The sequence below is a fragment of the Petromyzon marinus genome, chromosome 8, assembly GCF_048934315.1.
Source record: "Petromyzon marinus isolate PM22_M1 ecotype Great Lakes invasive population chromosome 8, UKy_Petmar_22M1.pri1.0, whole genome shotgun sequence".
NCBI classification, from domain to species: domain Eukaryota; kingdom Metazoa; phylum Chordata; class Hyperoartia; order Petromyzontiformes; family Petromyzontidae; genus Petromyzon; species Petromyzon marinus.
The window spans coordinates 16,371,959-16,395,630 of NC_133674.1; the positions used below are offsets into that span (position 1 = coordinate 16,371,959).

A 23,672-nucleotide genomic window follows, 5' to 3' on the forward strand; every position below is an offset into this window, starting at 1 on the left:
GCCATGCAACTCAAAACTATGAACCATATAGTAAATCATATCCTTCAACGGAGGAATAGCAAAACTCCACAAACTCTCGCCTTGAAGCCCTCTCGTGGCGAGCAGGTCTCGAGACATTGGCATTTAGCTCCTGAATCTATTCCCATGCACGAGAATATAATTGGGAACAGAATGATGGAACATTTTGTTCAATACATACGGATTCTGAAAAAAGACTGAATTATTGTCAACTTACTATTGTCTACACTCTGTGTATGTAAAGGAATATTATTTGGTGGACTATGCAGCCATCTAAGCTCCCAGATACCAATGTCTACATACACATTTTTAGGTAATGATGAAAACACATTTACAAAAGTGGAACCACTACACCCAAATAGCGCAAAGACGGTAACAAAATACATAGTCCATCAACAATACACACTCTCGCAAAAGTCACTTGACGTAAGAAGACGTTTTCCAAAAATTTGTTTGAAGATATAAAGGCATCAACATAAATTAAGAGAATATGTACTATTGCTGATATAATAACCAAATGACAATGAACCACAGTAAAATATTGTTGAACTTAGTAAAGAAGGCTATATACAGTTTGGCTCAAGATGAAAGAGAAACAAGTGATGTAGAACAATGTTGGTGATTGGTTGAAGACCGCTTTTGGAGGGATACACCTGGAGTATGTGTACCTAGGGTAGTTGATAAAGGTGGTTTCTAGATCAACATAAAATAGAGGTGTTGAGAGGCAGGTTGGATTGCTTTAGTAAAACTGAACTTAATCGTGAAAAGCAATGCACCAGTGTGTTAAGGAAGAAAGAGGAACGTTTTTGTTTATTTTTTTAAGTGCAGAAAGAATCGCGGAGAGGTTCATGCTTAGAAATCACACCGATAAACAAGACAAGGAATGCATGGATCAGAGAACATTTGCAAGTTGGAGACAATTATTGAATAAAAGTAAGTGGTTTTTGGGGACGTGACCTCTGGCTAGAAGGATGATGGCCAATGTTTGAGACTCAAAATGGAATGGCAGCAAAAGGATGGTACACGCCCAAGAGGACAATCATAATAATGAAAAAATGTGTAACGCGCACACATTTTGCTAAATGGACAAATTGTTGTTCGGACACGAAACTGAGAGTCGGCGACGGCTTGGGGAAGTATTTATCCACCAGTGGGTAGGTCACGATTAATGAGGATGATGATTCAGTGAGGGTCTGACACCTGTTCTGCATATTCAAGTTAATTTTACAATGTCTCTTAACAATATCGTGTTTTTTTTGTCGACAAACCTGCTTTAAATTATATTTTCTTTACTTATCTTTTGGATATTTCATCACACGCAGTGTTTTCATGGAAATTACCGCTCGTATGTGATTGTGTCCTTGTGTTTGGCCTCACCATGACTGGGTTTTCTCCCCACAAAAGTGTCACATTCAGTAAACAAATTTATAAGTAATTTATAGGTTCAGATAATTAATAAATTGTTTGTATCCTGTTGAAGCTTTTAATTTAAATTGAATACCAATTTTTTGTTTAGAAGAGACGTTTTTGAAATTGTGAAGGCACGTGTCGTGGGTTAGGAAACAAGGCAAATAAATTAAATAATGTGTCTTTGTAAGACTGGATGGCAACTTGATAAAAACTGAGCTCAGGTTTGAAATGAAAATTAACAATTTTCAAAAGTGCTGTTAAGTACAATTGATAACATTCCTATAAAAAAAATAACCTTACCTTGCACCGCAGAATTGTGTTTACTATCATTGACATGTGTACAATTGTATCCAATAGCCTCCCAAGTACAAAAAAACCAAAACACTGCCAAGCTTCATCTGAATACCACACAGAGTCGCTGACTGAAATTGTTTCTCTCTGTGGAGACGGTGCTGTTTGTGTACAGATTTGTGTGGATAAGGTTGTAACACCAACTTCTTTATGCTCACGGCAGACTGCACGCCCGCCGCCGTAGAATGCCTATCCCGTAAGCGGCCTCACCGATAGCCGCTCCGGTAATTAGCCCTCTTGCACAATGCTTTCTAATTAGGCGGAAAATCCCCATTAATCGCTCCAATTTACTGCACATTAGCGTATTCCCCGCGGCCAGATTTTGCCTAATATGTTACACCGAAGTCACGGTGGCCTAAACGTCAGCAGGTTTAGCGCTGTAATCTCGACGTAGCCTAGAGCAAGGACGGCCAGGTATGAAGAGTTGGGCTGCCTCGGTGGGAGGGCTGGGGATCACAGTGAAAGCGCCCCCTTGCAAAAAAAACACTACTGCATGCCGTTACACCTCTGGCATCGCTAAAAACCTGGAGGCCCTTCTCCACTCCTAGGTGGTAATAAAACGTCTGAAGGAGATTCAGGTGGGGTGTGGTAGCCACAAAAATTGCTCGCTTGGCAGGGCCCTGTGTATTAGACGTTCAAATCCGTCCTGATCCCAAACTCCATTATAGACTCCTGCCACCCATATTGTCTTTATTATCTTGCTCTTGGCTCCAAACCAATTTGTCACCTAAAACGGCGGTTCCATGCTGCCGAGAAACACCTTAATCTGCCGGGGGGGGGGGGGGGGGGTGGGGATTTCGCTGTGCATGAATAGGCATAGCGATCGCTAATTTAGCGGGAGGATTCGGCGTCTAATAGAGCCATGGCGAGGGCTTTGAAAAGGTCACGTCTGTGCCCGCCGCCGCCGCCACCGCCACCGCCGCTGGTCGATTTCTAGGCTGAGGCGGCTTGCAGAATAAAGCCCATAAGCTCATTCATGAGGCGCTGCCTTGGAAAAGAAATAGTTTCTCCGCTAACGAACAGACGCCGCCGAGGACACAAATATGATGTTATATATCGTCTAAATGCCACCACATTTCAGTTGATCACCCCGTTCTGCTCTTCCTTCATAACCCTCCCATGTCTAATTTATACTGGCTTTGGCGGTCCACTTAATATTCTACCTGCGGCGCACTCCGCCTGGAATTTCTAATACATCTAGATTTACCGGAGACTTATGTGGATCAGGAGCTCTGCAATATTGAGTATGGGATCATGCAATAACATCTTTATTAATACGTTCCTATCTGTACATATTAATGCAAAGGTTCAGGCGTGATGGGGGTGAAAGGGAAGGGAAATGGAGTTCATCTGGCCTTCAATCACCGGCCCTAATCTGCACAATTCCCATTAAGGCTTTACAACACTGTTAGCGGGTATGAGAATGCATGCTAAATGCAGATACGTTTTTTGGCAACAAATCACTTAAAAATAATGCAAATCCACCTTTGCCAAAACAGCAACACATCCAAGGGATGTGCCTTATTGTTGCTTAAATTGCCAAAAAAATATGTATTTTTAATGGCTGTAATTTGTTTGAGCATATGCCGTGTGCACCCACATTTAGACAGATATTACCATTGCCAAATTTGTATTTTGGAGGAGGTGTCAAAAGCCATTGCTTAGGTGTGTCAATTTCAGTCTAGGATGTGGTATACCTCACCAGCTGATACGTTCACATCAGGTCAAATATATGTTTACGCTGTGCGTTCATCCTCTAGAAACCAAGACAAAAATACTCTTCTGCCATACAACTAGCTTTAAACTAACTCTGATAGTGTTAACATAAATTGCTTGCGGCTCATGGAAGTAATTAATTGGAGGACAAAGTTATTAGATGGCAAAGCCCATGACAGAAATAATCTCTTTGGCCTTCTTACTTTGGGCTTCATTTCTACAGAATTGTGGCAACATTTTACGTCCGCTGCCCTTGAATGCAGTCGTGTAATGAATCATTAATTACAGGTGTGAGACATGCTTGGAAGCGTTCACATGGGCAGCAATCATTTACGACTTATATTACCCAGTAATTATGGAGCCTGAGAGTAATGAAAGGGACTATACAGAAGCAACAAGACACAGCTTACATGACAAATAAGATGGTTAAACTCGACTTAAGAGAATGGGTTATTGCATGAAGACAATCATGTTATCTAAATTCAAGGAATTGTCCAAGGGCGAGGGACCAGTGTGGTGTTGTGGGCGGGGATCATCACCGCTTGCTTACGTTCCATGGTTCATCTCCTCTGAATGTCCAACGTCACTGGAACGGACATGTCGTTTCGTAATGGCTGCACTCGCCGTGGTGGAGGATGAGGATATGGAATGCTGCAGTCGTATCGCAGTGGAAATATTGTGCAATGCTGAAGGTAATGTGTAATAACAAATACCTTGTGTCACAGCGATGCTGTTGTGTAACTATAAACGTGCTGTTGGGTAATGGCCACGTTCCCGTGCGTTAATCATAGATGCGTCACCGATATTCATTTTGTGTTTCCACGTATAAATTAAAACATATAATACACATTTTTTTCCGGTCTTTTAGTTTGTGCCGATTGGCTTTGCATTTGTCATAGGAACGCAAAACTCTCCACTGTTTTCGACATTCTGGGTCTTTATGTATAGAGTCAGACTTCTTAAACAAATGCTGCTTAAATTTTGATTTAAAGCTTTCGTGACTGCAGGGATTCATATTGTTGGTTCTTTCGCTAAAGTCACGTAGAAGGGAAACAATACAATAATAAATAAAAACACTTCGGGTCTTAATTGATTGTTCACGCTTACGGTGGCTTTCAGACCACATCCATTATTTTCGTCTCCCCCCTCCTCTTTTCCGAACATAGATGGACTCGTCCATCTGAATAACTGCCAAATCGCTCTCCGTGGTGCTAACGTAAAAAAAAACGCCACTTTTTTCAAATTTTCTTGCTGTGGTTTTCACACCTGACGATTATTTCTTGTGTTGCAGTCGAAACGTCGTGAGAATTGTATTGTTTTATATTTATATTTTATTGTTTCCCTTCTACGTGACTTTACCGAAAGAACCAAGAATATGAAATGCTGCTTAGTTACCAGATATTTATGCGTTGTACAACATCATGAGTAAAAGCACATAGAAGCAGAACTCCATTCTCCATATTAAGAACATTTCTTTGTTAGTCTATCGGCCTCTCGGCTTTATCATATGCATCACCGAATTATTCTAAAACTGGCAATGGCTGTTGTACAACATTATGCGTTGGTGTTGCACGCAATCGTTTCCATTCGCGAGTAAATGTATGCTTGAGCGTCTTTTGCACAGTTCACAGCTAACCGTGCTAATCGGAGGTGCGGTAGAACGACAGCAAACTAAACAACAAAAAGCAGTTCTAAAGAAATGAGTTTTCAATGTAGATGATTTAAAAGTGCTGAGCTCCAGTGGTGCCGATGCTATTGCTGTTCTTCCTGTTTTTGCAGACCCAGCGCACGATGGCGCGGCGGCGGCGGCAGAGAACATGGCAGATGCCATCACGCACGCGCGCTTCGTCGGTACCGACCCAGCCAGCGATGAAGTGGTGCTCATGAAGATTCTGCAGGTGCCGTCCCGAACGTTCTATCACGTTGAGCATATTGTCCGCTAAGCCCCCCCCCCCCCCCCCCGGCGGCAAAGGGGTTAGGCAACGGTCCCGTCGTGTGGCCCACCGGGGCCCTTGTTTAGAGAGGGGGCACCTTTTAATTAGGCGGTGGTCCACGTTGCTCATTACCGTAGGGCTTATTTGGCTGCCGGCCAATTGGCGTAAATGGACTGCTGTTGTAAGGAGTGTCGCAGGACCTTTTACCATTCACGAGCACTTCGGGGACGGGGTGTTCTTTTCGTGCAGGAATTTAGTTTCACTTCCATCACCACCACCACCAACAACAACAAAAACGGTTTATATTAATAGAGCGTCTAAATGCGATTCACATCTCGGGATGCTCTATAGAAACAGACGTGGACTGTTGTGTGTATCCATAATCTAGTGCCTGGTACCTCTGATTATGATTAATTCACTTGACTTCCTTTTGAAATCCGTTAGATTATTTATGTTTATAAAAAATACTCTGGGAAGTGGGTTTACAGTGATGCAGTGTTCAGTGCACTTTGTTATCAACCCAGCTATCTGAGTTGCTTTCTTGGCCATGGTTAACATAAGTAGTGAGTTATATTCGAGTCATATAATTTGACCTGGTCTTCCCACCCCTTCACCAACCTGCACTGACCAGCATGGTGAAGTATGCTCAATTATCTCCCATTACTCACACGGCAAGGGGAAGCCTTCATCCAGCAGCGGGATTAATAAAGGGCTGTAAACTCATCATTATAATTATCAACCATTGTCAATCTACAGCTGGCTGAAGGCCGACCAAGCCACTGGCGTCTCTCTCATGATCCGACGATGTAATAATCCACCCAGCAACCTGCTCACAAGCTGTTATCACTCCATCTCCTCGGTGGATGTGCTCTCAAACACATAGTTTTATTATTCTTGCCCTTTGGCCATCATACCTTCTAACAATGTGCCCTTGCCTTGGGCTTCTGTATTACTTTGCCTTGCCTTGGGCTTCTGTGTTACTTTTATTTGTTTGTATCAAAATGCACATTTCACTTATGTCTCAATTCAACAGTCACAACGACACCGGGTTGCTTTTTATTGAATACTTACCTCTATTATATCACATCGAAAATATATATTTTTGTTTAAGGCCGTCGACCGAGCGCTGCTTTGAACAAGTAAACTAGTGAATGACTCAATAGTACATCATATTTATGTAATGAATCTTGACCATGGAATAATTTAAACCGTCACGAACAAGTCTCCCAATGCTGTACCGTGCACAGTAAACACAGCACTTTGCTGCCCGCGTCTGATTGCCCCCCCCCCCTCCCACGCTGTTTACGTTCGCTTTTGTCTGCGCATCCCTGCGTGTGTGGCCGTGTAATCGGACCTCGCGGTGCAAGCAAAGCGCCCACGTTAATTGCCGATATCATGTACCACAAACCAGTGTCGGATTATGGCCGTGCAGGCCCCCCCCCCCCCTCTGCATTCACCGTTTCACGGCTGGTGTCGCGTTGCATTTGCCGTGGCTTTAGACGATATCGGCCGTTTTCTCCCTTTTACGTTTTCATTGCGGCTCGCCAGAAATTAAACGCGGCCTTGCACGGAATGAAGTCGGGCACGCTTATTTAAATAACTAAATAAAGCGAGCCGACAATGGTGAACACCGCAATAATGGAAGCTTCGTCGATAGCAAACACCGCCTTACGACAGGAAAGTACACACGTTAACCCCTTTTGGACAGCGGCATCGGTTCATCTTCAAAGCCGGAGTGCCATCGCATGACATTCTATCTTGTTTGATATTTTTTCAGTTGCGAGGCAGTATTTGTGAGGGAGTTTGCATGTGCGCCGCTCGAATGTCTGCGGATTCATCATAAAAGGAGTTGACCAAAAACAGGAACCGGGCAAACGATCCCGAGGAAGGATCACCCTCAACAAAGTCTTGAGAATCGGCGAGGCTTTGATGGATAGAGACAAAGCGAAATGAAGGCCGCAATATACTGATAGAAGAAAAAATAAGATAATATCATAACAAGTCTGCTAGGTTTGCTGCCAAGAAAAGTATGTAAATCCACTTGTTGCACTCGCTGGGGCTTATTATGCTTATATATCTTTACGTGTCTTTGCATTCCTGGCATTAGTGGTTTTTAAATGTTAACCTCGCCATTCCTGGGAGCCTGACGGTTGTACCCAGCACACCAAATTTCGGGGGGAGAAAACCCTCGGACCGCATGTGATTTTGTTGGCCACTGGCACGGCGAACAATGCTACGCTCATGCCGTTCAACTGCCACTCGCCGATGAGAGGGCAGAACACTGCAAGAAAAAAACTAAAAAAGATTAAAAAAATGTAACAACGGGGGGAGTATTTAAAGGTTTGTTTGAAAGTGGGGATGAATGGCGGTGGCGAAGCAAGTGAATATTGACGAACATGAAACGACGGAGACTTTGAAGACTGCGCTGATGTCTCTGTCACCTGCTACAATTGTCGTTGCTGGAATTAGCGGCGCTCCGCTCCTCCCGGTGATGTGCGCCGGCGCTCATTGCCAAGCAACGTGCCATCCGGCAGTCGCCGACGCTCGTGGCGAGCGGGTTCACGGTCACGTGGTTAGATTTCACGTTGGCAAAGGAAGCTCGGACGGTAATTACCGTTAGTTTTTACTTCTAAAGCATATGATAGTTCATTCGATCGATTGATCTTTATTTAGAACCACGTAATTGCCCATGTGGTGCATTGAAATCCATTGTTCTTGACTTGTCTGGATCCCACCCTCACCAACCCACATTGCCCAGCGTGGTTAAAAACACCGTGGCCTACACGTAATGTGGAGGCCCTCATCCAGCAGTGGAAATGACACAGGGCTGTATGTGTATATAAATACTTGCCCATTACAACTAAAGTTGGTTTGACAAGGGACACCTGATGAAACAAATTCCAGGTTACATGTTGCACGTGGAAGAAAAATGTAACCACAAAGAGTCAACACAAATGAACAAACTGGAAAGATAAATATATTTTGATAATGCAAATTATTACTTTAAATTAACCATGGGAGCATCTTATAAAAGATTGGCTAAGTATCAAATGAAAGTAATTCAACCTCTTGTCGATGTAACTTAGGTAAATAGTTGCATAGCACTTTGAGGACAGCACTCTTTTTTGATGTAGCAAAGATGACTAATTATAGTGCATTTCTCTTTATTACTGCTCTGTGCATATAGTGAATCATATAATGAGCAGGTGTGCCATGTAGGCAGCATGCACACAGATCACCTTCACTGTTCATCTGACCTTGCAGATGGTGCAGAGTTGGCTGGTGTTGTACACCTCCCAATACTGAGTGAAGCAGCCGTAACTCCAGTCCCATCACCAACCGTGGGATGAAACGTTACTTGGAAGCGATTTCCATTTGGTCAGATCGACTTAAAATGAGCAGCCGGTGGCATAATCGTTGTGCTAATGTTGCGCAATCATCTCATCTCGTGTGCCATGTTGGAAAGTCTGCTCGCCGCTCCCACCCACTGCCTTCGATCCTTGCGAGTTTAATTAACCAAGTTGTTTTGCATGTGTTTACTTACCTGTGTTTGGAATGGTCGCGGCGGTGTTTGGTGCACCGCGTTTTGTTTCCCGGCCATTGATAATAGGCACTTGACCTTACATCGATGTTAATGATCTCACTGGGCATGCACGTGAGAATCCTGTGTACATGAGTCGGTTCATTTTGCGCACGTGATTGTATGCAGCTATTGGAGACACTATGTTCACCACGAATACGTAGAAAAATAATTTATTGAATTTAATCGTGGTCCTCAACTGTAACAATCCATCGAGTCGCAAGGGGTGAGAGGTCATTAGGTGCCTAATGCATAACATAAGTGGCAAGTGGTACTTCAACATTTCCTTGGCCTCCCTCTTGGTCAACTCAGCCTTAAGCGAGTAAACTGTGTGGCATTTAAAGCATCAACACTGGGGGGGGGGGGGGGGGGGGCGGAGGGTGGCCAGGCAGGGTGGACAGAGGCCGCATCACTCCCTTTATCCACCATCCTGAACTTAACAGGCCGCTCGCTAACAGTGCTGTTGCTCCCCGACAGTCTACGAGGCTGTAAACGGCGGATCTCCGTCTTTGTGTGTTTAAAACCTTTAGCATAGCAGCTCCTTTCCACGTGGGAGGAAACTCAGAGCCGGGGCGCGTCCGTATGGGGCGGCACAGACATCCGACACCGTATTGTTTGCGAACAGTTAACGGCAATTACCGTAATCGTTCTGCCTGTTCAGCGGACAGCTCTGAGATTGCAGCTGCCATTACTCGGATTAAGGCGGCTGCAGGGACAATACCTGGCCCTGGCCGATTGTGGCACACTTTTTCTGCCGCCAGTAATTGCTGTGGCATTAATGTAAAACAATAGCCCCTGTGCGGGTTGGTTAGTGACCATGAGATTTGAGCACAGGAAAAAAAAGTGCGATCATTTGTTGCTCTACAGGTGTATTTGTGTGTTTAGGTGTCGCTGTAATTGTCAATTAACATACGTTGGTGGCGAGGAGCGAAATGTGTGTGTGTGAAATGAAAAATATCGCAAATTTTTTGCTATTTTTGGTGCCCCTATCGGCCTGTGTTGCTATTGTACTTTTGTGAGATGTGTTGAATCCAGCATTCTTAGTTTTATATATACACATTGCATTGTATTATTAGCTCTTTCGGTAATATATTATTATTTTATTGTTTCCCTTCAACGTGACTTTACCGAAAGAGCTAAGAATATGAATTACTGCAGTCACGAAAGCTTTAAATCAAAACATTGCATTGTGTTGCGCAACCGCTTTAGATGCCGTCCAGTGCATGTCTCCATTGGTATATTAATTTGTTTTTGTTGAGCATGCATTTGATGTTTTGTTTTGATAGCTGATTGGTGGAGAAGTATTAACGAAGAAAGTTTCAGGATTGAATACTGTTGTAAACATTTCTTTTTTAATCACTTGACATTCACTTGTATGTTTTAGTGCATAACTTTATATCTTGATCAAAGTAAACTTTTTGGTCAAATGTCTTCAAAAGAAAACTTGTTGCTGCTTTAACTCGGGCCTGTTATAATCTGCAGAGTTATGTGCTCACAATAATTACCAATGCAACGGATCCACTCTTGGTTATTCACGACTTAAGATGATTTAATTCTCATTTGCAATTCATTTAGCCCTTGCATTAATGCAGCGATACCAATTGTTCAACAGAGGTCCCACCGTGGTTCCAGTGATGAGACCTATCTAGGTCGCAGTTTCAAGTCTTGCCACTGAAACAGGACGTTAGTGAAGGGGATCCAAACACACGTATATATGTTTTCACCATTCAAGCACTGCAGCCACTTACCAAGCCTGGAATGGGTTGTGGAATCTATAGAAGGTGACCGACGCTGCTGAGGATACTCTGTTCGAATCTGGGTTTCAGACAATCTGTGATTAAGTGTAGCGAGTTGATGATTTCATTCACAATGACTCGCTATACAATTCCCACCACGTAAAATTTTATTCTGCACTTAATTCGGTAGCATTCCAGATCTGAGACTTAAACATTTTCACTTTTACCGTCAGGCAACAAGCATTGCTCTCATGTGGTGAGGTGGGTGAGAAAGTGAGAAAGTGCGTTCCTCTACTGTGTGGACGAGTTGTCATGTGAAGGCATCGCACAAGTAGTTCTGTGGTATCTGCTTCCATGCGCTTCCACTCTGAACACAAATGGCTTGAACTCCTTTGCAAGAGATCTGAATGCTACTTCATCTCACGATGACACCAGTAGCACAACCAGGATACATTTTGGGAAAAGACAAAAGGTGGCAAAGTTAAAGCAGCAGGGACAGTCGCGCACTCCTGGCGGCGTTTGTTGCGCTCACGCCGACTGCAGGAACTGTGGTGTGGAGGCTACGAGTTGTGGGCCGGCTTGCCTGGCTCGCACGTGGAGGAGCTGTTGTGGTGTGGAGGCTACGAGTTGTGGGCCGGCTTGCCTGGCTCGCACGTGGAGGAGCTGTTGTGGTGTGGAGGCTACGAGTTGTGGGCCGGCTTGCCTGGCTCGCACGTGGAGGAGCTGTTGTGGTGTGGAGGCTACGAGTTGTGGGCCGGCTTGCCTGGCTCGCACGTGGAGGAGCTGTTGTGGTGTGGAGGCTACGAGTTGTGGGTCGGCTTGCCTGGCTCGCACGTGGAGGAGCTGTTGTGGTGTGGAGGCTACGAGTTGTGGGCCGGCTTGCCTGGCTCGCACGTGGAGGAGCTGTTGTGGTGTGGAGGCTACGAGTTGTGGGCCGGCTTGCCTGGCTCGCACGTGGAGGAGCTGTTGTGGTGTGGAGGCTACGAGTTGTGGGTCGGCTTGCCTGGCTCGCACGTGGAGGAGCTGTTGTGGTGTGGAGGCTACGAGTTGTGGGCCGGCTTGCCTGGCTCGCACGTGGAGGAGCTGTTGTGGTGTGGAGGCTACGAGTTGTGGGCCGGCTTGCCTGGCTCGCACGTGGAGGAGCTGTTGTGGTGTGGAGGCTACGAGTTGTGGGCCGGCTTGCCTGGCTCGCACGTGGAGGAGCTGTTGTGGTGTGGAGGCTACGAGTTGTGGGCCGGCTTGCCTGGCTCGCACGTGGAGGAGCTGTTGTGGTGTGGAGGCTACGAGTTGTGGGCCGGCTTGCCTGGCTCGCACGTGGAGGAGCTGTTGTGGTGTGGAGGCTACGAGTTGTGGGCCGGCTTGCCTGGCTCGCACGTGGAGGAGCTGTTGTGGTGTGGAGGCTACGAGTTGTGGGCCGGCTTGCCTGGCTCGCACGTGGAGGAGCTGTTGTGGTGTGGAGACTGAGTTGTGGGCCGGCTTGCCTGGCTCGCACGTGGAGGAGCTGTTGTGGTGTGGAGGCTACGAGTTGTGGGCCGGCTTGCCTGGCTCGCACGTGGAGGAGCTGTTGTGGTGTGGAGGCTACGAGTTGTGGGCCGGCTTGCCTGGCTCGCAGGTGGAGGAGCTGTTGTGGTGTGGAGGCTACGAGTTGTGGGCCGGCTTGCCTGGCTCGCACGTGGAGGAGCTGTTGTGGTGTGGAGGCTACGAGTTGTGGGCCGGCTTGCCTGGCTCGCACGTGGAGGAGCTGTTGTGGTGTGGAGGCTACGAGTTGTGGGCCGGCTTGCCTGGCTCGCACGTGGAGGAGCTGTTGTGGTGTGGAGGCTACGAGTTGTGGGCCGGCTTGCCTGGCTCGCACGTGGAGGAGCTGTTGTGGTGTGGAGGCTACGAGTTGTGGGCCGGCTTGCCTGGCTCGCACGTGGAGGAGCTGTTGTGGTGTGGAGGCTACGAGTTGTGGGCCGGCTTGCCTGGCTCGCACGTGGAGGAGCTGTTGTGGTGTGGAGGCTACGAGTTGTGGGCCGGCTTGCCTGGCTCGCACGTGGAGGAGCTGTTGTGGTGTGGAGGCTACGAGTTGTGGGCCGGCTTGCCTGGCTCGCACGTGGAGGAGCTGTTGTGGTGTGGAGGCTACGAGTTGTGGGCCGGCTTGCCTGGCTCGCACGTGGAGGAGCTGTTGTGGTGTGGAGACTGAGTTGTGGGCCGGCTTGCCTGGCTCGCACGTGGAGGAGCTGTTGTGGTGTGGAGGCTACGAGTTGTGGGCCGGCTTGCCTGGCTCGCACGTGGAGGAGCTGTTGTGGTGTGGAGGCTACGAGTTGTGGGCCGGCTTGCCTGGCTCGCAGGTGGAGGAGCTGTTGTGGTGTGGAGGCTACGAGTTGTGGGCCGGCTTGCCTGGCTCGCACGTGGAGGAGCTGTTGTGGTGTGGAGGCTACGAGTTGTGGGCCGGCTTGCCTGGCTCGCACGTGGAGGAGCTGTTGTGGTGTGGAGGCTACGAGTTGTGGGCCGGCTTGCCTGGCTCGCACGTGGAGGAGCTGTTGTGGTGTGGAGGCTACGAGTTGTGGGCCGGCTTGCCTGGCTCGCAGGTGGAGGAGCTGTTGTGGTGTGGAGGCTACGAGTTGTGGGCCGGCTTGCCTGGCTCGCAGGTGGAGGAGCTGTTGTGGTGTGGAGGCTACGAGTTGTGGGCCGGCTTGCCTGGCTCGCACGTGGAGGAGCTGTTGTGGTGTGGAGGCTACGAGTTGTGGGCCGGCTTGCCTGGCTCGCAGGTGGAGGAGCTGTTGTGGTGTGGAGGCTACGAGTTGTGGGCCGGCTTGCCTGGCTCGCAGGTGGAGGAGCTGTTGTGGTGTGGAGGCTACGAGTTGTGGGCCGGCTTGCCTGGCTCGCAGGTGGAGGAGCTGTTGTGGTGTGGAGACTGAGTTGTGGGCCGGCTTGCCTGGCTCGCACGTGGAGGAGCTCTTGTGGTGTGGAGACTACGAGTTGTGGGCCGGCTTGCCTGGCTCGCAGGTGGAGGAGCTGTTGTGGTGTGGAGGCTACGAGTTGTGGGCCGGCTTGCCTGGCTCGCAGGTGGAGGAGCTGTTGTGGTGTGGAGGCTACGAGTTGTGGGCCGGCTTGCCTGGCTCGCACGTGGAGGAGCTGTTGTGGTGTGGAGGCTACGAGTTGTGGGCCGGCTTGCCTGGCTCGCACGTGGAGGAGCTGTTGTGGTGTCGAGGCTACGAGTTGTGGGCCGGCTTGCCTGGCTCGCAGGTGGAGGAGCTGTTGTGGTGTGGAGGCTACGAGTTGTGGGCCGGCTTGCCTGGCTCGCACGTGGAGGAGCTGTTGTGGTGTGGAGGCTACGAGTTGTGGGCCGGCTTGCCTGGCTCGCACGTGGAGGAGCTGTTGTGGTGTGGAGGCTACGAGTTGTGGGCCGGCTTGCCTGGCTCGCACGTGGAGGAGCTGTTGTGGTGTGGAGGCTACGAGTTGTGGGCCGGCTTGCCTGGCTCGCACGTGGAGGAGCTGTTGTGGTGTGGAGGCTACGAGTTGTGGGCCGGCTTGCCTGGCTCGCACGTGGAGGAGCTGTTGTGGTGTGGAGGCTACGAGTTGTGGGCCGGCTTGCCTGGCTCGCACGTGGAGGAGCTGTTGTGGTGTGGAGGCTACGAGTTGTGGGCCGGCTTGCCTGGCTCGCACGTGGAGGAGCTGTTGTGGTGTGGAGGCTACGAGTTGTGGGCCGGCTTGCCTGGCTCGCACGTGGAGGAGCTGTTGTGGTGTGGAGACTGAGTTGTGGGCCGGCTTGCCTGGCTCGCACGTGGAGGAGCTGTTGTGGTGTGGAGGCTACGAGTTGTGGGCCGGCTTGCCTGGCTCGCACGTGGAGGAGCTGTTGTGGTGTGGAGGCTACGAGTTGTGGGCCGGCTTGCCTGGCTCGCAGGTGGAGGAGCTGTTGTGGTGTGGAGGCTACGAGTTGTGGGCCGGCTTGCCTGGCTCGCACGTGGAGGAGCTGTTGTGGTGTGGAGGCTACGAGTTGTGGGCCGGCTTGCCTGGCTCGCACGTGGAGGAGCTGTTGTGGTGTGGAGGCTACGAGTTGTGGGCCGGCTTGCCTGGCTCGCACGTGGAGGAGCTGTTGTGGTGTGGAGGCTACGAGTTGTGGGCCGGCTTGCCTGGCTCGCAGGTGGAGGAGCTGTTGTGGTGTGGAGGCTACGAGTTGTGGGCCGGCTTGCCTGGCTCGCAGGTGGAGGAGCTGTTGTGGTGTGGAGGCTACGAGTTGTGGGCCGGCTTGCCTGGCTCGCACGTGGAGGAGCTGTTGTGGTGTGGAGGCTACGAGTTGTGGGCCGGCTTGCCTGGCTCGCAGGTGGAGGAGCTGTTGTGGTGTGGAGGCTACGAGTTGTGGGCCGGCTTGCCTGGCTCGCAGGTGGAGGAGCTGTTGTGGTGTGGAGGCTACGAGTTGTGGGCCGGCTTGCCTGGCTCGCAGGTGGAGGAGCTGTTGTGGTGTGGAGACTGAGTTGTGGGCCGGCTTGCCTGGCTCGCACGTGGAGGAGCTCTTGTGGTGTGGAGACTACGAGTTGTGGGCCGGCTTGCCTGGCTCGCAGGTGGAGGAGCTGTTGTGGTGTGGAGGCTACGAGTTGTGGGCCGGCTTGCCTGGCTCGCAGGTGGAGGAGCTGTTGTGGTGTGGAGGCTACGAGTTGTGGGCCGGCTTGCCTGGCTCGCACGTGGAGGAGCTGTTGTGGTGTGGAGGCTACGAGTTGTGGGCCGGCTTGCCTGGCTCGCACGTGGAGGAGCTGTTGTGGTGTCGAGGCTACGAGTTGTGGGCCGGCTTGCCTGGCTCGCAGGTGGAGGAGCTGTTGTGGTGTGGAGGCTACGAGTTGTGGGCCGGCTTGCCTGGCTCGCACGTGGAGGAGCTGTTGTGGTGTGGAGGCTACGAGTTGTGGGCCGGCTTGCCTGGCTCGCACGTGGAGGAGCTGTTGTGGTGTGGAGGCTACGAGTTGTGGGCCGGCTTGCCTGGCTCGCACGTGGAGGAGCTGTTGTGGTGTGGAGGCTACGAGTTGTGGGCCGGCTTGCCTGGCTCGCACGTGGAGGAGCTGTTGTGGTGTGGAGGCTACGAGTTGTGGGCCGGCTTGCCTGGCTCGCAGGTGGAGGAGCTGTTGTGGTGTGGAGGCTACGAGTTGTGGGCCGGCTTGCCTGGCTCGCAGGTGGAGGAGCTGTTGTGGTGTGGAGGCTACGAGTTGTGGGCCGGCTTGCCTGGCTCGCACGTGGAGGAGCTGTTGTGGTGTGGAGGCTACGAGTTGTGGGCCGGCTTGCCTGGCTCGCAGGTTGGAGGAGCTGTTGTGGTGTGGAGGCTACGAGTTGTGGGCCGGCTTGCCTGGCTCGCAGGTTGGAGGAGCTGTTGTGGTGTGGAGGCTACGAGTTGTGGGCCGGCTTGCCTGGCTCGCAGGTGGAGGAGCTGTTGTGGTGTGGAGGCTACGAGTTGTGGGCCGGCTTGCCTGGCTCGCACGTGGAGGAGCTGTTGTGGTGTGGAGGCTACGAGTTGTGGGCCGGCTTGCCTGGCTCGCACGTGGAGGAGCTGTTGTGGTGTGGAGGCTACGAGTTGTGGGCCGGCTTGCCTGGCTCGCAGGTTGGAGGAGCTGTTGTGGTGTGGAGGCTACGAGTTGTGGGCCGGCTTGCCTGGCTCGCACGTGGAGGAGCTGTTGTGGTGTGGAGGCTACGAGTTGTGGGCCGGCTTGCCTGGCTCGCAGGTGGAGGAGCTGTTGTGGTGTGGAGGCTACGAGTTGTGGGCCGGCTTGCCTGGCTCGCACGTGGAGGAGCTGTTGTGGTGTGGAGGCTACGAGTTGTGGGCCGGCTTGCCTGGCTCGCAGGTGGAGGAGCTGTTGTGGTGTGGAGGCTACGAGTTGTGGGCCGGCTTGCCTGGCTCGCAGGTGGAGGAGCTGTTGTGGTGTGGAGGCTACGAGTTGTGGGCCGGCTTGCCTGGCTCGCAGGTGGAGGAGCTGTTGTGGTGTGGAGGCTACGAGTTGTGGGCCGGCTTGCCTGGCTCGCACGTGGAGGAGCTGTTGTGGTGTGGAGGCTACGAGTTGTGGGCCGGCTTGCCTGGCTCGCAGGTGGAGGAGCTGTTGTGGTGTGGAGGCTACGAGTTGTGGGCCGGCTTGCCTGGCTCGCAGGTGGAGGAGCTGTTGTGGTGTGGAGGCTACCAGTTGTGGGCCGGCTTGCCTGGCTCGCAGGTGGAGGAGCTGTTGTGGTGTGGAGACTACGAGTTGTGGGCCGGCTTGCCTGGCTCGCAGGTGGAGGAGCTGTTGTGGTGTGGAGGCTACCAGTTGTGGGCCGGCTTGCCTGGCTCGCCGGTTGGAGGAGCTGTTGTGGTGTGGAGGCTACCAGTTGTGGGCCGGCTTGCCTGGCTCGCCGGTTGGAGGAGCTGTTGTGTGGAGACTGAGTTGTGGGCTGGCACGCGTGGTTCACAGGTGGCAGCGACTCGCGCCCTGACGTGCCGAGCGTGTCTAACGCCGCCCGCTCTGACAGGCATATCGCATTTGTTCCCCCGTTTTTCATCCTGTCGTTGCCGGCACATGTGCTTTGCATTGGGCTTAGGCAACGCTTGGGCAGCGTTGGAGAAACCACAATTTGCCTTCTGCATTCATTTTTTTCGTGAGGTACGAGCGGCTTGATTTCAGGAGCGTAAGACTGTAGGACCCCAAGTCTTGTGGATACATACAGGACTTGCGGTATTTAAAAACAATTTAAATATTTCTGTATAGATGGCTTTTGCACCAACATGAATGATGGTTTGCGTGCCACATTGACCCCATACGTCTCAGGTGGTATGGTCCACACCTGTGCAGACACGGGATCCCCATGTTAATGTGTAGTGTGTAATTTGGAGCGTACCACTGTGTGTGGGGAAGACAGCGTTACTGTGATCTCTCTGCTTGTGGTTCCGCTCTTGAGTAATTATTTTACACATCTGGAGAGACCTTGCTTTATCCGTGAGGATTTATTGACGACAACAAGAAAAAAAGTGAAAGGCAGGAAAGGGAAAAAAAAAGTAAATTATTTCAAGTTTTTTTAACATGTAGTTTTTGAATATTTGCTTTACGATTCTGCTGTAAAACATTACAACCCTATTTTATGGCATCTTTAGAAATATGAAAGCACTCAAGAGTAAGCATGCTTAAGCTGGGATTAGTTAGAGTAAAGCTTTTCTTTAGAATTTGATCAAGGCCAGTTATGTAAAATCAGAATCCCAATAACATTTCAATCAAGCCATTGATATGGCTCTGCACATCTAATTTTTCAATGAATATTGTACTCACTCCCCCCCCCCCGGCTCCGTTGATTGTATTTTGTGTTATATTTTTTGTGTGGGCCGTAGTAAATGCTCAACAATCACTGCGGTCTGCTTCTCGCCATCCTTGGCTATCCTTGAGCTGTACGCTACAGGCACCAGATAAACGCGCTTCACTTTCTCTGAAAAAAAAACAACGCATTCGCTCGTGCTGGAGTTGTGGGTGTTAGGGCTTGGGGGAGGGGATAGGGGGGAATTCGCTGCTGAAATTTGACTCTGGCGTGAGTTTTCACCCTTTCGAGTGGAGCCTGATATTTTCGATTGTTTTTTCCTTCCGAACACTGGGGGGGGGGGGGGAACTGGAATTTCTTTCAGTGGCTTGTTTCCATGCCCGTGCGCTACGAGATGCACATTTAAACATGTGTTGTAAGAAGAAAAATAATAATGCCCTTTATTAATGCGGGTAAGCCTCACTGAGTCTCAAGACCTTTCTTCATCCAGGAGGGTTCCACATTGGAGTGTTTGGCCAATTATGACAATGAGTGTTTGGTATGTGGAAGGAAACAGATAAAACCCACGTGTTGGAGGCAGTTAAACTCATGGCTCCAGAGAGATAGATTTCAAAAATCCATTGCTCTCCTCTCATCTCCTGGCCACTGCACAGCCCAAGCTCACAACACCAGGCATTTCCTGTTGGTCTCCTGTCTAAGTAACCAACCTTGCGCGCTCATCTCTGTTGAAACTTCTGAAATCCGGCAAGTCTGGGCACATTCCAGGCAATTTGAGCATGGACTGCTATCAATTAGCCGAATTCATTCATTATTTCCGGCCATATTTGCCAAATATAAACGAAAGCAGTAACATAATGTCAGCTAATGTGAACCCGTACATATACACATTGAAACCTTGAAAATGTACATATCTGCATGCATTCCTATGCTTGATGGATGTATACACATATGCTACCGACAGGCATACTGCTACTGGACACTACAGTAGTGGAACGTTCATAATTCCCAGTCTGGAATTGTGCTGCGGTTCTTGGAAGCGACTATTATTCTTTTACGCTCTCATAGGATTAATGGAATTGTGGGGAGTCCAGGCTGAAGTCTGTCATGGCTGGAAAAGGGGAATCGCCTTTTAAATGTATGGCCCATGCGTATGTTACAGAGTTTTCCCGATTCTACCCCAGGTCCTGTGTGCCATTCACACCAGAAGGTAATATTTAATGGAACCTGGGCAGGCTCATGGATTTGCCCTTGAAATGAATGGCGATTCTACTCGGTGATTCGCAGGCTCTTGGACAATCTCGTTTATTGCAATATAAATGCCTGCTTCTCCATTCACATGAATGGCATTCTATTAGATCGCTCTTTTCCGGGACATAATCCCTGTTGTGAATCCTAAAAAAGGGAATAAAATTTTTTTCATGGTTATTGCCCACAGAGATATCGTGATTCCTGCAGGAATCGTCCACAGTGAAATATTTGGATAAGATCCCTGCAGGAATCCTCTCGGCACTGCCGAACCCCCGTATTTTTTTCATTAGTGTAATAAATAACCTGCAGGGGTTTGGAGGAATTTCCTAAGGAAATTATTTAAAGCCGTGAGTGAAGCATGTCCCCCTGCCCACCCCATCGCTGCATTTGCGTGTACACCAAGTCACGGCAGCATCCACACTTAAACAATTATCGCCGCTCCTTTGTCATCTCTGGATCAGAAATCCTGGAACTCCGTGGCACATAGCATTGTGGGGGCACAGTCGCCACAAGGCCACCAGCAATTCAAGAGCAACTCGGGATGGCCAATTAACGCTGGATTACCAGCGGTGCCCACATCCCGAAGAATAACACCATAAATTAGCTTCGGCTTCTGCGCTCACGTGATTCCTTGCGCACACGCATGTGAGAGACACGTATGTTTGTGAGCGCGTATGTCGAAGGTGTAGCGAAGTGATTTGCACACCTGCGTCTCATGCTAATGCCTTGGGTTCGATTCCTGGCCATGAAAGTCACAAGCGATTGGTATCTGCACCTGACTTTGACCTCTCCGAGATCAACCCGGCGTAAAATGACTGCCTGCTGCGGTGGTGTTGACACAAGCACTGGCTGCAGGCCAGACCAGCGCTTCTTGTGCCACGCTGACTTTAAGCGATGCTCCCTATCAGCACTTGCGCTTGACAGCCTTCGAGACTTAATTGTGGCATTTGTGTTTGTGTGCGGACACACAGTTGTATTTATTTTCATCAAGTATATTTGCATGCTGTGTAAGTGTAGGCGCAGGGTACCTTGTAATCAAACCAACAAGGATGCAGTGTCTCATTGTTTTGTGTTTGTTTGACAATCAGCTTATATATGAATACATATTGCAAGACACTAACGTGTATGCACACCTGCAGCTGATTTCATCTTATTGAGTATGGATAGATAATTGTGTTCCCATTAAGGGGTGTACAGTTAACAACCCCGAGTACACAGAGTGTGAGAGTGAGGCATTTTCTTACCCCTTACATAAGTGAATGTACATTGCAGTCTCTGTCTGAAGGAGAGCCACTTGGTTTACTTTTGAGATACTTGTGTATATATTTTGAAATTATTTCGCACCGTACGTAGCCAACCGTGCTAATCGGAGGTGGACTGTGAGTCTAGACTGCAGTAAACAGAATTTAAGGGTAAACAACGACAACATTTTTATTTTATCAAGTAAGGCCCACTATGCTACATAGCTCTTTTTCAGAAGCAACCTGGCCACAAATGACATGTCAGCAAAGTGGCTTATCACGTGGAAATGTATAGCACCCAAGTACTGTAAACGTATGTCTAAATGTGGAGGGAAAAACTGGGAGACCCGGAGAATAGCCACGTGGCTATGGGAAGAACATGCAAATTCCAAATATTGAAGGAGTCAGGGTGAGGATTGAACCCACGACCTTCCGCATACCTGGTGATGGAGTTAACATCTGGTCACCGTGGCTTGCCCATTAGATAAACTCATGCCACCAGAGACGTGCAATATCCCTCTTCTCTGCTGCCTAAATGGGCTCAAATAAGAATAGGTACCCACAATTTATGCTACTGCTTCATGCAGTGCTGACTCCCTTCATCCATTCTGTAAGCCCTTGCGGGTCCAGCTTTTAGCGTACTATGCTCGAACCCAGTTACTTGAGTTCGATTCCCGGCCGCGGCTTACGTTCGTGTCAATGTTCTATATGAGCTGGTCCTGGGCCATTTCCTTACGTCAATTCAGCCTCAAATGAGTACTTGGTATTTTGAGATAAAGGCTACATGCGGTGCTAGCCACACGAGCCCACGGTGTGCCTCTCCGGCCTTCGGTCGCACTCGCTAACAGCACTTGCCCCCAGCGGTCTGTGTCGGCTACGCTGTGGATCTTGACCCTTGTCTCCGTTGCAGGTGCTGCGCATGCTGCTGCTCACGCCAGTGGGGTCGCACCTGACCAACGAGTCGGTGTGTGAGATCATGCAGTCCTGCTTCCGCATCTGCTTCGAGTCGCGCCTCAGCGGTAAGCCCCGATAACCGCCACGGCTGGGAATGGCCTGCTGCACACAGAAAGAGAGAAAACTCGCCCACACAGACTCTTAATCCATACGACGATGTGCTTAGCGATGTTGTAGGGCTACTTAACCCACTGCTGTTATTACTGCACAGTCTTAAGCTACCGCACACTGCAGTAGCTTTAATGTGTGTTAGGTTGTTTGGAGGGGGGTTGCATGGTAGTCGGGGAGGGGTGAGTGAGAGTGCTTGGGCTCAGAGATGTTGCGCTTGCCTTCAAGGCGGAGATTTTGTAGGCTTTTCCATCAGACCTGTCGCCCCGTATGCTGTTAGGTGTGTAGAGAATTGGCCAACTGAGTTGTACTCTGAGGTGTCTATTTTTTCAAACATTTGTGCCCTGTTGTACCATGGTACAAAACTTGCTACAAGTCTCTACCCTTGACTTAAAGGAAGATCGCAGAGCCGCAGCCAAGGGGTCGGCATGTGAAGTGACTGTGAAAGCGCAAGTTTGAAATGGGTGTAAAGCGCAACTAACATCGGAAGGTGGTAGGATGGGAACGTCACAGCCAATTATGACTTAAACTTGTTGATAATGTCCTTCCAATGATTGCTCAATCTTTGTTGGTAGCCAGTGGGCTTGCAAAGTACCTCAGACAAAGGTACACTGCAAACCTCTAAGACGAAGGTACTTTGCAAGCCCACTGGCTACCAACAAAGATTTGTTCATGAAGCTATCCAAATATATAGACACAGACACATTTTCAGCCGAGAAGATGGATACAAACTGAGCAATCGTAGTTTGTTATTTTTATTTATTTTCTTTGAACCTATCTATGTGACGTTACCGAAAGACCCAAGAATATAAGTCTCTACCCCATGGCAAATGTGATACCTGCACATCCATGATTTATCCTGGTCGATTTAGGCCGCCTCAAACCTTTGCCATTCGTCCTGGTCTGGCGATGCAAAAATCCACAGGATTCAAACTCATCGCTCCATCGCTGAGGCGGACCTACTGTCACGTACATATGTTGAACTTCTTTTGTAGCCAACCATGCTAATCGGTGGTGCGGGGCGAAGGACAACAAACTAAACACAACAGCAATTCTAAAGATATGTGCTTTCAACCTAGATGAGTTAAAAGTGCATAGCCCCAGTGGTTTCCTCATATCGGAAGGAAGAGCGTTCCAGACGGCCGCAGAATTGCATCTGAATGCGGGCAATGTGGTGACCGTCTTGTTTGATGGTGAGCGAAAAGCGGAGTTGGCGTGATGGTTTGTGCTCGTTGATTTTCCCACCATTTGCTGCCATTCCATCATGAGTCTCAACTACCCTGTTCTTTTTCAATAATTTATTTCGTAATTTTGTTCTCGGGCCATCTTCAATACCTGCCCTATGTAAACAAGAGTCTGATATGTTTTTCATTTTTATGTATGTTGAACTTCTTTCGCACTGTACATAGCCAACCGTGCTAATCAGAGGTGTGGGGGAAGGAAAACATGTGTGTCCCTACAATGGGTAGTGTTTACCATAATAATAAGAATAACATTTTTTAAAAATCCCTTAACCCACGGAAGCCTCACGTAGTCTCAAGTCTGTGTTTCAGAGGATCTTGCAATTCATTCATATATTTTTCAAAAGTGCGTTGAAATTCGGGTGCCCAGATAAAATCCACACACGGGGGGGCGGTAACACTCAAAGCTTCGAACAGATAGATTGAAGAATCCGTTGTCATACTGCAATCTATTTGATCACCTTGCAGCCCTACATTAATCTTCACCTCTGGATAAATTTAATTCGCTCATTTTCTGAATGCCTTGTTGCCAATTGTGAAATCGTGAGGTAATGCCCCGGACAATTTTGGCTCAGGTCACCCACCATCCTTTGCGTCAACTAAAAACACCATTTGACAGGAAATTGGCAGTGTTTGTTTTGTGTTGGCTGATCCCTGTCAAAAGATATTTTGAATTTCCTTGACTGACCTGGGAATGGTAATGGAGAGTGCATCACCCAATGCTTGTTAGAGGTCAAAGGCACTTTCTTGACTACAGGTAAACAGCAAAACACGACAAATACAAGACATGCATTCCTATTTCCTAATGGATGTTATTCTGACTCGTACGAGCCTTTTGTTTGAGTTAGTATCGTATAAATTGAGTAAACATGCAATATATGGCAACATCACTCATTTGT

The 23,672-nt window shown here is 49.3% G+C and overlaps 1 protein-coding gene across 6 annotated transcripts in view; it reads left to right on the forward strand.

Annotated features, from left to right (window-relative positions):
- Positions 1–23,672, forward strand: part of GBF1 (golgi brefeldin A resistant guanine nucleotide exchange factor 1) — a 172,576-nt gene that overhangs the window by 71,028 nt on the left and 77,876 nt on the right. For all 6 annotated transcript variants that reach the window (XM_032949917.2, XM_032949921.2, XM_032949922.2 and 3 more), the window contains exons 5-6: positions 5,275–5,393; positions 21,381–21,489. In XM_032949917.2, coding sequence (XP_032805808.2) covers positions 5,275–5,393; positions 21,381–21,489 — 228 coding nt within the window. The remainder of the gene's footprint in view (positions 1–5,274; positions 5,394–21,380; positions 21,490–23,672) is intronic.